Source organism: Oculina patagonica, unplaced genomic scaffold (assembly GCF_052425735.1).
Source record: "Oculina patagonica isolate OP01 unplaced genomic scaffold, crgOcupat unplaced245, whole genome shotgun sequence".
NCBI classification, from domain to species: domain Eukaryota; kingdom Metazoa; phylum Cnidaria; class Anthozoa; order Scleractinia; family Oculinidae; genus Oculina; species Oculina patagonica.
In genome coordinates, this window is record NW_027558086.1 from 1 (window position 1) to 13,531 (window position 13,531).

General features: G+C 38.1%; 1 protein-coding gene and 1 long non-coding RNA gene across 2 annotated transcripts; one reads left to right on the plus strand and one right to left on the minus strand.

The window, feature by feature from the left end:
* Positions 1 to 6: 6 nt before the first annotated feature.
* Positions 7 to 1,734, plus strand: LOC144640306 (uncharacterized). Its single transcript, XM_078499482.1, has one exon. It carries the CDS (start codon positions 68 to 70, stop codon positions 1,031 to 1,033), a length of 966 nt encoding a protein of 321 aa, XP_078355608.1. The 5' UTR covers positions 7 to 67; the 3' UTR covers positions 1,034 to 1,734.
* A 10,143-nt stretch (positions 1,735 to 11,877) lies between these two features.
* Positions 11,878 to 13,272, minus strand: LOC144640307 (uncharacterized). Its single transcript, XR_013568331.1, has 2 exons — positions 13,044 to 13,272; positions 11,878 to 12,406 (listed from the first exon to the last, which is right to left on the minus strand). It is a non-coding gene; the product is annotated as an uncharacterized LOC144640307 (long non-coding RNA).
* Positions 13,273 to 13,531: the final 259 nt, after the last annotated feature.

Here is a 13,531-nt window from a genome sequence, read left to right on the forward strand (position 1 = left end):
GAGGTATGGCGCCGTGAAGAACGTGCTTATCTCCGCTCGCAAAAAATTCGCTATTTCTTGGAAGTCAATGGCGGAATCTTTGCTAAAATACGTATCAAAAAGAAGGAACCGATCCTCCGACAGCTCGACGGATGGAAAAGTGGATTCTCCAGCAATGAAAAAAGTAAAAAACACAAGCGCTCCCGAGTCTTCGCCGCCACGCGAGGAACATGGCGAACATAACGATGACAGCGACCTTGTGCTGACCGCGCTCGAACTAACGGACGATCTTAATGGAACTCTAAAATGCATCCTAGAAAAGCTCAAGAAGCTGGATACCATTGAAAACGCCGTTAAAAAAATTGAAGGCAGCTTGGACAAATTAGAAAGAAGAACAGGGATACTTGAAGAATTCGAGAAGACGGCGAGAGAAGATATCGAGAACCTAAAGTCAAACCACATGCTGATTGAAAAGAAACAAGATGGCGATAAAAAGGCCTTAGACAAAAAGATCAAAGGTATTGAAGGGAAAATAGCCGAACTAAAAGTCAAGGAGGGAGAAATTGACCAAACTTTAAAAGACCTCAACACGAAAGATTTATATTTAGAAGCTTACTCGAGACGCGAGAATATAAAATTTAACAACATCCCTGAATTTCCTTCGCCGAGAAATGGTTTAGAAGACACAGAAGAAGTGCTTAGATCCTTCCTGGAAAAGCAGCTGGGCTATCATGATGCAAGTTCTGTGGAGATTCAAAGAGTTCATCGACTGGGGAGAAAGAAAGAAGATGGAGGAGCGCGGCCAATTCTTGCCAGATTCCTTCGCTTCAAAGATTGCGAGAAAATTCTCGGTCTTGGCTCCCGTCTCAGAGGTACGAATTTCCAGATGTTTAAGGATCTCCCTCAAGAACTGGTGACCAGAAGACGTGAACAAATGGATACCTTCAAGACGGCAAAACGAAATAATATTCCCGTATCCTTTAGCAAATCACAACCGGACAAACTATATGTAAGAGGTAAACTTTGGCCAGTTGGCCAGGTGCTGGACATCTAATGGAGCAAACTCCTCGTAAACCCTTTCTTTGTTCTTTCTAGTTTTTGCTCTTTACCACCCTTGAGCTAAAACTTTTTTCGCCACTTTTTATAAGGACATTGTAGAATTTTGCGAGCGGAGAGAGCTGCTGAAGAACACCGAAAAACCAAAAGCTCACTCTTAAACTAATTGCGTGTTTAATCTTCCCTAACTGTTGCTTGTCGTCGCTCTGTATGTTGTCGCTTTTTTCCTTGCTTCCAACGTTTTTTTGCTCGTACGCTATGTGTAGCTTAAGTTTTCACTTATATTCCATTTGTAATTTTTTTGTTATTTATTTATTTATTTATTTCTGCAGCAAAGTTAATTTTGTCTTCCAATGGTTATATGCTAATGTCGAACCAGTATTTTTAAAGCATGTGGTCATTTTGAGACCGTTATTTATAAAAATGCAAATCAGTCATCACAATCTCTTTTACTTCACATAATATAATGGATCTGAAATTAGCTTCCCTTAACGTCAGGGGATTAGGAAACAATACAAAAAGGAGAGAGGTGTTCAATTGGTTGAGAGAGAAAAAGCAATCTATATATATGCTGCAAGAGGTTCATTGTTCTGAAGACACTTCGGAAATATGGGCTAATGAGTGGGGCTACAAAGCGCTTTTCAGCTGCTGCAGCAGCAAAAAAGCGGGTGTTGGCATTCTTTTTTATAACAACTTTAATCTTCAAATTCAAAGGGTTTTTTCAGATCCGAATGGTCGCTTTATCATATGTGATATCGTTGCTAATGGAAAGAATCTTACCGTGGCTAACATATACGCACCTAACGAAGACGATCCAAATTTTTTCCAGCTTTTTTTTGATCATTTATCTAGCTTTAAATGTGAGGAAATTATAATCGGTGGGGACTTTAACTTAGTTCTTAATACTGAAATAGACAAAAAGGGCGGCCTTGCCAGAACACACAAAAATGCCTTAAAAGTGATTCGAGATTTCTCTGAAAATCTTGGTTTGACCGATGTCTGGAGAACGCTAAACCCGGAGGTTAAGAGATATACTTGGCGCCAAAACAAACCCGTCATACATTGCCGACTCGATTTTTTTCCTATTAAGCGAATCATCTTTATGTGATGTTACTCATGCAGACATTGTTCCTGGCTTTAAAACAGACCACTCAATGGTCACCCTAAACTTATCTCTACACTCTAACCCCAGGGGAAAAGGTTTCTGGAAGTTGAACACTTCTCTTTTGTCTGAAATCAGATATATTGAAGAAATCAAAACAACAATTAATATCACCGTGAACCAATACAAGGATGACACAACGGTGAATCCGGCTCTTCTTTGGGAAATGATCAAACTAAAAGTGCGAGAAAAAACAATATCCTACGCCGCGTACAAAAGCGCAACTACAAAGAAACAAGAAGAAGCACTAGAAAGTGAAATCGCCTTGTTAGAAAATCAACTGGATAATGCAGAAAATAACAACCCCTTATATCACATCGTCGCAGAAAGAATTACCACCTTAAAGAAAGATCTAGAAAAAATCATTGAGTATCGTACTAAAGGCGCTATCATTAGATCAAAGTCGCTATGGTACAACGAGGGCGAAAAGAATTCAAAATATTTCTTAAATCTGGAAAAGAGGCACTGTAAACATGGAACAATAAGTCAATTAAAAGTCAGTGACAGCGACTTTGTAACCACGGATAAAGCTATTTTATCTGAATGTACAGATTTTTATAGAAACCTCTACACGTCCAAAATCCCAGACTGCTTTCAATCATCAGTGTTCGCCAAAGTAAACACCACTTCATTGACTCAAGAAGAACAAACCCTCTGCGAAGGAAAATTAACTCAAAAGGAATGTTTTGAAGCGCTGAAGAATATGAATCCCGACAAAACACCAGGCACTGATGGATTTCCCGCTGAATTTTACAAAGTCTTTTGGAAAGATATCGCCCCGTTTTTGATCTCGGCCCTCAATTATGCTTTTGACTCTGGTTGCCTCTCAGTTTCACAAAGGCGAGGGGTCATAAAGCTTATCCCAAAAAAGGATGCGGAACTTTACTTCATCAAAAATTGGCGGCCCATTACTCTTCTTAATACTGATTACAAAATTGCCGCAAAATCTATCGCAAATCGAATTAAACGCGTCCTCCCAAACCTTATTAACCACGATCAAACAGGATTTTTAAAAGGCAGATTTATAGGTGAAAATATTCGGCTTATCGATTGCATCATCCAATATGCCACAGAAAAGAACATTCCGGGCCTACTTCTTTTCATAGACTTCGAAAAGGCTTTTGATTCTCTTGAATGGTCCTTCATATATGACACTCTAAGAACCTTCGGCTTCGGTGCTTCGCTCACTAATTGGGTAAAAACTTTATATAACAATACCGAAAGCTGTGTTCTAAACAATGGCTGGGCTAGCGATTCTTTTGAAATTCAAAGAGGTGTTAGACAAGGCTGCCCACTGTCACCATATCTATTCATTCTATCGGCAGAAATTTTGGCCATCGCGATAAGAAACAATACAAATATAAAGGGAATCTCTGTAAACGATGAGGAAATTAAGATAAGTCAGTACGCCGATGATACAACACTAATTCTTGACGGGTCTCATGAATCTCTCTTTTCATCTCTTGCAATGCTTGATGAATTCAGCAAAGTCTCTGGCCTCAGGCTCAATGACAAAAAAACTGAAGCCCTATGGATCGGTGCAAGTATTGGAAATGACAAAATCGTGCTACCAGGAAAAGAACTCAAATGGCCAAAAAACAAGGTAAAAACCCTAGGGCTATGGATCTCTACAGACCCCGAACTATCTGTTTCTTTAAACTACAGCGAGAAACTTGAGAAAGTTAAGGAAATGTTAGGATGTTGGAAATACCGCAGGCTCACCTTGTTAGGTAAAATCACTGTAATCAAGTCATTAGTAGTCTCTCAACTGGTTTATTTACTCTCTCCCCTTTGCTCAAACCACAATGTCATTAATGAAATTAACAATCTGCTTTATAACTTTCTGTGGAACGGTAAAGGCGACAAGATTAAGCGAAAAGTTATGATAAACGATTTTGGTAATGGTGGCCTAAAAATGATTGACATTATCTCCTTCAATAAATCTCTTAAGACCACCTGGATTAAAAAATATTTAGATAACAGTAACAGCGGAACATGGAAAATCTTCTTCGATATAGCTCTCGAAAAATATGGCTGCCAAAACTTTTTTTCTTGCAACCTCAGCGCTAGAGACACCTTAGCGACAATAACAACTTCTGATGCCTTTTTAAAAGAAATATTAGTTATTTGGGCAGAAGTTAACTTTGAGCCTGAAATAACATCTAAAGATCGTTTTTTGGACCTGCCACTTTGGTATAACTCCCTTATAAAAATAGCAAACAAGCCAGTCTTTTTTAAAAAATGGTTCACAAAAGGAATTACCATGGTAAAACATCTTCTCGGTCCAGACACAAACACCTTTCTATCGCAAAAAGATTTCTACTCAAAGTATGGATTGGATCCTCGCCCTCTAAGTTTCTACGGATTAATATCGGCGGTAAAGTCCCTTCGGGCTAAATCTAACTTCCGAGATGTACAGAAAACCAACTGCGACCATGTGCCACTCACAACAAAAATTCTACAGGCCCAAAAGGCAACTTCAATAGTATACAATAAACTGATTAGCAACAAAAGTCTAACGCCAGAATTAAGTCAAAATAAATGGCTAGAAGACTGTAACCTACCAATAGAGGTTAATATAAATTGGACCGCTGCCTACGTCTTGGCTAAGAAATGCACCAAGAGTACTAAACTTATTGAATTTCAATTCAAACTCCTACATAGACGCGTGTCAACCAATACCTTCTTAACTAAAATAGGTCTAAAAGATAACGAAAACTGCAGCTTCTGTCACTCCTCCCCAGAGACATTAATTCATCTTTTTTGGTTATGCGACAAAACATCACACTTCTGGAAAGAAGTTATCAAATGGCTAGAAAACGTAAATTTACTGCCTAAAGACTACAACTTATCAAATGCCACTGCTTTGGGGCTGAGGCCAGACAATTCTCAATCTGCACTTTTAATCAACTACTGTCTTCTCTTAGCACGATATCACATATGGCTAACTAAAACAAAGGAAATGTACCCAAACTTAACGTATTTCATACGTCTACTCAAATCTTATCGTGAAATAGAAACAGAAAGTGGAGAAATTAAAAAATGGAAACCTTTTGCGGGATACATATAGGTATGTTTAATATTGTTATGTCCGTGCTGTTTTTTCTTTTTTTTTCTTACTTAACTTTATACTCCTAATCTCATGACAGGAACATAGGTTACTGTTTTTTTAAATATCTCAAGTGCAATCACATGCTTTTGCCTTACTTTAACAATCAACGGTACATTGTGTCTTCCTGTAATTATGGTTATTTGCCTTCTTCTTTTCTTTGCCCTGTGGTGTTATTGTAATTGCTAATAGTTTAAGTAGTGTTTTGTAAGCTGTATTTAGGTATTGTTAAAGACTGTTAGTAGTTTAAGTACTGTAAGCAGTGTTAACCGTGTACTTTTGTTATTGTACTGTAATCGCTGTTTTTTTTTTCTGTATGTATTGTTGCATTTCAATAAAAAAAAAAAAAAAAAAAAAAAAAAAAAAAAAAAAAAAAAAAGTTCAGTCCTCGAAGAACTAAAGGAGTTGGCCTAACAGATGGGGAAGGAACAGAGAGACTTTGGTCATTTCTTCGTGACTTCTCAACAATAACTAAGGAGATGTCCCCTGAGAAGAGAATTGACACCCTTACTGATGGCGTTCTGCATTATGGGAAAGGACTTGTGAAGAAGCTAGGTTTGTTTCCATGGATGTTTCATAAAAGTTAATTCAGTTTGTAATTACAACAACAAACAACAGTGTATTCACAAGTGTACTGTCAATACCAAAGTCCGACTATTATCACATGTACTTTCAATTTTATAACTCCTTTTTACTATTATTATTTATTATTTTCATTGCAGTCAAACATTCAAGAAGTAGCTTCTAGTGGCAAAATTGCTGCCAGTTACTTCGGGCTTTTTTCGGAGTTAATTATTCAGTTCTTGTTATTTTCATTATTTTTTTATAGGTCCTGTTCTTAAATCCAAACTTTTGAGAGCTAAAGAACTACTCAGCAAGACTAACAAACAGCTTGATGAAATGTTTAAAAGTTTGCCAGGTATTCTTCATTTTCTTTGAAATAATTTCTTGTCTTTTTCATAAACCTTAATTGAATGTGTTCTCCTCCGCTCAGTCAAGTTCCTCGTTGGACTTTAAGCGACGCCGTCCATATGCGTATTGTGCGTACAATACTATTTGAAAAATGGCAGTGCAGTGCAGAGAGAGAAACAAAAAATACTTCTTACATCATATTCAATGTCGTAACATGCAGTCTATGTTATTAACTTTTTTGTTGGATTCAGTTCTTACGCAGGAATGGGATGAACTTTACGTTGAGCTGCTGTTGACTTCCAAAACCATCAGGTGAGAAATTATCTTAACATTGCTATCTTAGCCAGACATTTTACAGAAAGAACCCTTTAAAATGAATTTGGTACGCTTTTCAAGTGATGCAATGCGATGCAATACAACGCAATAGAGGTACAGCAAAGCGATCTAATACATACTAGTTATGCAACGCTTTCGAGTGGTATACTATGGAATATCCCACGAGTCACTTGTATTTTCTCGGTATACACACGAGCCTTTAGGCGAGTGTGTATGCCAAGAAAATGCAAGTGACAAGTGGGATATTCCATAGTATACCACGAGAAAGTGTTGTGTAACTATTTTATACCATGCCATAGAAAATACGCTTACTAAATTTCGTCGAGAATACAGTCGCAGCGCACTATGGGAAGGTTGGGTTGAATACCGTCGAATATACAACGACTTTCCTGTATTCTGATTGGCTGTATTTTCTATGGCATGGTATAAAGTGCAATACGATATTGACTCTTTCTCCTTGGATTTTTCTTAGTCAATTTGCTTAGTCCCTTGCCTCCGGGTGGGGGATAGGGCCGAATTTCTTAGTCAATTTACAATGGAATTATTTTCCATTATGTATGACATACGGCCTTGTTACACGACATTTGCAGCTCTGGAGAATGCAATCACCACGAATGAAATATACTTTTTAGTTACATAGTTATCTCGAACTGAAATAAAGATTTTTTTATCTTTTTTTCCATTAGGAATGACCTTGCTTATGCCGAGACCACTGATGATGATAAACTCTTGGAAACACAGCGCAAGCTTGACAGGTTTGTTTTGTTTTTGTTTTTAAAAAAGTTTGAATTAGGATTATTTTTCTTCCTTTGTAAAGATAGAAAAACTGATAGTAGCCAATCATTTTACGGCTGGGTTGGACTGATTATACTTATAGGGGAAGTTTGTTGTTCGATTTTAGCGCCATGTATTGAGAGTTGCAGTTTTATAACTGTACGTAGATTTTTACTCTGAATTGTATATTTTCTAGGAACGTAAAACGACTGGAAACTCTCGAGAAGAAGCATGGAGTGCGACAGCGTTGGCAGGAACACGAAGCATCGTTCTTAGCTGCAAAGAGACGCCTCGATGAAAAAAAAAAGCAGGCGCCAGATATTGCAACTACATAAGTTGGCTTCCGAAAGGACTTTCTTATTGGAAATGAAACGAAAATATGCCAGTAAAGAACGTAAATAAACAATGGTAGAAATCCCTGTATACCTTTAGTTGTCGGAAAGATGTCAGCTTAGTACTTAAGAAATTGTGGGCTTTGCATGTGCATGTACCGATAGAATAATAAACAAGGAAAATGTTCATTTTTTAATATGTTCAGTATTTTTCTGAGAGGGATCTTATCATTCTTCGTGAAATTTAATGATGGTACATTATTTAGCAAGAACCTCGAAATTCTGCACCTCGCTTTAACCTTATTATCAAGCGTTAATTCCACGTAAAAAAACTCGCCGTAACATAGTTTACTGACGCAAGATGCCTGTAAGTTGATGAAATTCAATGCATGTACTATTTGTTTGCTTGTCTTGCTGTAATAGTCTGTAATCGTGAATTCTATTTGTTTCTATTTAGGCGGCCAAGCTATAGCAATCAAACTTTCAAAACAGATAACAAAGGCGACGGATAGCATGAGAAAAACAATTGCGTCCCATAATGCGATCCAGGGTGTTTCTGCCTTGAATTTCGACTTGGCTAAAGATCCTTCTTGTGAGCTGTATGCCAATCTGCAGTCCTGTCCTGAGGTAGAGCATGTTGTTCCAAGTGCCACAAGAAGAATGGTCATTGAGCTTCACTGCTTGAGGGAAAGCCTGGTTATTTCGTTTTATATTAGTTATCTGTTTTGTATTGGTTTATAAAAGCATTTAAGTCCATTCGTCTTTGCATTTCTTTTACCTCTCCTTAGTCCTTCGCAAGTGTTCCACGCATTTGGAAACCTGCCTCCTTGTGCCCTGATTGCTGTTACGCCAATGACTTTGGCTTTAACTTCTGCCAATATTGTGGGTATCAAGCCGCTCCAATTTCGTGTTCTACTAGTACCTCCAGAGTTTCCCTTGATCTGCCTGCCATCGATCGGAGAATCTCCTCACTTCAATCAGTCAGAGCTGCCAAACCTCATGAAAATAGAAGTGCAGGTTGCAGTTAGAACTAGAGTCCTTTCTGTCCTCCCTTCCAAGCCCCAAGACCCTTACCTCTGCCTCCCCCAAGAGACGTCATTAGATTTCTCGTGTGGAAAGATTCTAAGGGGAAGACCAAGATTCACACACCAAGCTGTCCTAAGTTCGGCTCTCATTTAAAACAGAAATGTAGCTGCCCCTCCAGATTGGCCGCTGGTGCGGTTGATAGCACGATTGGAAAATTGCGTTCCATTTTTAATTCCATTGGCCGATCAGGCGATTGGTCGGGGATATCCCCTGGTAACCCTGCGGCTCATCCGTCCGTCAAAGAATACCTGACCTCCATCTCCGAGGAACAAGCAAAAGCAAGGGTTTCTCCTCGCCAAGCCGTGCCATTTTTCTTCGACAAGTTCATTAAACTGTGTACTTATCTTCGCAACCGAGCATTTTTACCATCTATATCCCCGCTGGAAAGATACATCGTCAGTCGTGATTTAGCTTCTACTCTGGTGACAGAGCTTCTGATCTTGGTCGTGTTTATACTAAAGAGGTTCTCCTACTCCTTGATAAGCAAGGTTTATTGTTTCATCACAAGTTTGGAAAAACGCTCCGCGGAAAAGACTCTAATGTTTTCGCTAATCTCTCCACGTACGTCAAGTTGGCTGATCTTATGAACATCAATCTTCGAGAAGGCTTTTTGTTCCGCGCTACCGAACCGAAGGGCGGCGTATCTTCCAAGCCTTTCGTGGGATCAACTGTAGCTAACCGTCTGCGCCTCCACCTTACGGCTCTTAATATTAATGAGGGTGAAACTATGCACTATTTTCATTGGTATGTTCGCACCAAAATGGCCTCACGCGCTACATAAATTAGCACATTTCCACTCCTGAGACATTCGTTATTCCCCTGGGTATTTATTTTAGTATTTATACGCCCTCCCGACTTGAGATCGTTCTCATTTGCGTTCATGCCCCGAAAGGTTTCTTTAGAGGACTCCTTTTTTGTCCCTCCCTCCTCCCCTCAGCGACGGAAACCTCCAGCATGCTGCACTTCTTCGCATGCGTGGAAATTATTTTCGCCCCATATCTTAGTATCCCGCGTGTGCCATAGAGGTGCAGCATGACAATGAAAATTTTTCTACTATACTTACGGCCGCCTTGACAAAACCCCCTTTGTCTGACTCCCATCAGACAAATTTTGTATTAACACATTTCTGTATGTGGCCATTTCCGTTAGCTGCCGCAGACACTTTTAAGGGGTAACACTGAGACTTTTCTTTTGTTTCTAAGCTCCCACTCCTCAAAGGAAAAATCCTATTAAGTTGGGGTTAAACGCCGCACTTCTCATGAGTCAAACTTAATACAAACAGCTAAAAAGTAGCTTTTATTTGGCCATTTGAATTAAGTGTTTGGTATTTAATCCGGGCCTAATCCTCAATCATGTTTTAAAAATGAACTTCACATCACTGTTCGGTCACAATGATTTCACAGTGCATGTAATTACAGTGTTATATTTGTTTGTTTTCTCGTGAAATGAGATTTGTTGTTGCTGTTTTCAAATTAACAATGTTTAGTGAGTGTGCGAGTTAAGCGGCCCGAATCCCTTACACTGCTAGTGGCCGCTTATATACGAGGAACATTCCCATAAGAGGCCAGCTCCAGTTACGGAGCAGGCAGGCAGGCAGGCAGGCAGGCAGGCCGGTGGGCAGGTAGATATGTAGGTGGGTGGGTGGGTGGGTGGGTAGGTAGGTAGGTAGGTAGATAGGAAGGTAGGTAGGTAGGTAAGTAGGTAGGTAGGTAGGTAGGTAGGTAGGTAGGTAGGTAGGTAGGTAGGTAGGTAGGTAGGTAGGTAGGTAGGTAGGTAGGTAGGTAAGCGATAACTCAGTCAGGTAGTCAGTTAGTAATTAATTAATTTAGTCAGCAGTAAGTAATAATTATCTTCCTAGATTATGAAATTAGTAACCCATTTAACTTTAAAGCAAAAACTCCACTATTTACGACCTACATAAACATCTCATGTTCAATTCAAATTCAATGCTGAAGAAGTCATTACATCCTCATCCGCACTTTATTAAGTCGGCAAAAATCGCGAGATGTCACACCAACTATAATGATAATAATAATAATGACTTTATTAAAAACTAATACAATAGGATATTAAAAAAATGTAAAAATCCAAAATCCAAAACTAATACAATGAAGTATTAAAATCTATTAACTAACTTAGATTTAAAACTATCTACGGACGTTGTATACAAACATACTTATTATCTTTCCCCGAAGGGGCTTTTCAAACACAATAACTAAAAATTACAAAATAAAAAAAGAACAATTAAAAATTAATAACCGGTATGCAATGCATACTAAGGCGAGGACGTTCCAGTAAAGCAAGACAGTATGTTAAAAATTCCAGACAAAGAACTGAGAAGGGACCTTTCGGGCTTCGTTTTTTTGTTGTCCTATTTCAGACTGTGACATCACTCTTGAGAATCACTACTTTCAAATTCAGAAAAAATTATCTTGGTATTCAGCATCATGTGATTTTGAAATGGGCTACTTACACTGACAAAGCCAAAAATGTCTATTGAGTGAAAATGCGAGTCCAAAAGATGTGTGATTTACAGCAAGGAGCCCAAATGTGTGACCACTTTTAATTTATTCACATTCTTTCGTGCAAGGCAAAAATTGTTAGTACATTAAAAGTGGTCACCCTTTTGGGCTCCTCACTGTAAGTCGAAAGTTGAGACACTGAGACATTTGCTATAAAAGGGGGGGGGGGGGGGGGGGGGAAATGGGTTTGTCAGGTAAATAAAATTTTAAAATACAGTACTTTGTTTCCGGTGGTGTTTTTAGTTGTGCATTCCAAGGAAAGGTTAGTTTCTAACCAATGTTACTGTAATTAATAAAAGGCAAATTGTAAGCTGCTTTGATCACAAAATTGGCACGATTTAATTCGTACAACTCTAATAAGATGTCTTTTTTCACGACTTTTCACAATGGAAGGCAACATATTTTGTAACTTTACTAGACAGCTAGGAAACTTCCACAACTTTGGCGAGAATAAAATGTCTTGAAATAATGTATCTAGATTGCCTCTTGTTTAAATGTGGCTTAAAGTTGTCTGCACTGACTGTACAATCTGTAATGTAAATTTTGTGCAGTAAGTCCAAAAACTTAATATCACTTAAAACACGCAGTGCAAGCTTAAGGAAGTACAAGTTTCCAGGAAGTAAAGTTGATATAGCATCTTGATTTACTCTTGTTAAATTTAAATGGGGCTGAAAGTTGTTTGCACTTTCTGTACAATTTGTGATGCAAGTAAGTCCAATAAGTCCAACATCTTGATACAGTACATGTGGAGTCTAGGAAGTAGAGTTGATACAGTGGTTTGCCAGTAATGAATTTGAATTGAGAGTCTTTCAGTAGCAAATCCAGAGATGTTTTACACAGTTTATTTTTTTAACTTAGGTGTTATTGCTACATGGTTTTCGCTTTTTTTTTTTTTTTAGATATATCTGCCATTCATAGTGAGGATTGGGCTTTCTATATATTGCATAGAGGCAGAATAGAGGCCAATAACCAGTTCCAGTCAAAGCAGTTCCAATGCAATAGCCACATTCACACATTCATGCTGCTTCTTGACAAAGTGCAGATTAAACATATTGAAGCAATTAGGACAAAACACAGCTGTCAGTGGATTCTTTGAAAACTGTATTTTGGATGTTTTCTGTTGTTTTTTAATTCTGTTCTGTAAACATAATAAAAGAAAGAATCAATTGTTAAAATTGATTGCAACATTGCAACAATTTATTGCAACATAAGTAGTTACTTAAAATTTTCTTTTTTTCTGAAACACATCTTTCTACATGTACACTATGCTTCTTAAATCATTTACTAGTTATTATGGTCTACAAAAATGTATATACTCTTTTTTGGTTGCTATTAAACGTGACCCAGCTTTAAGGTCACTTTAGTGTGTCTTGAGAACACCAGTTTGGACTCTTGATTTATCAGTATTTATTTAGATTTGTATAAATGTGATCAATTGTAGTTCTTTTGTCAGTGGTAAAGCCTGAAATAAGTTTGTTTGTATCCATATTTTACAATCACTTGTTTATATTTACTGCTCCTTTGCACACCATTATTAAGATCAATGTTGAAATCTGACCTAGTAGTATACGAAAACGTTCTGTTGACAGAAGGGATCGCGAATGAAGCTCTCTCAATGCTTAGTAATCTATAAATTCCAGCAAATTAAATATAACAACATCTAGCAGATATTTAGCCTTTTAAAATCGTTATTTCGATTCCATAAATACTTTGTCTATTATGTTATTCAATAAAGTACGTGACAAGCAAACTGATATAAATTTTTGATCGCTCACCTCAGCAGTTGTGGCAATATATTCTTCTGCACTTCTCCTCTTCAGTTAAAGCTCAGGTTACAATGTCGCCAGTAGTTCAGATCACAAATATATCAATCCTGATGTTTAATTAGCCGTGTTTATATTGCTTTCAATGCTTTATATCCAGTTCAACTTCAGTCTTGAAAGGCAAAGGTCTGCCGAAACAGCACTCGCCAGCTGACTCCAAGCTCGTAAACCACAATTTAGTTCGGTGTGTCTATAAGGTTTTTGTGTACTATGATATCTCAATATGTTTGTAAGTGAGCGCAATTTAAGCTACTAATCTTACTTCGAGTCAAGGCTTCTGGCTGCGAAAAAGTCTCGAATAACCAAGATGGCGGAGGAAAACAATCTCAAGCCATATTCTTAGTTACCAATCCCCCTCGGTTGGATCATCACATCGCCCGTTGTAAACCCAACCAATTTTATCGCTTCATAACATAAGGCTCGAGACTAACGTCCTCGCC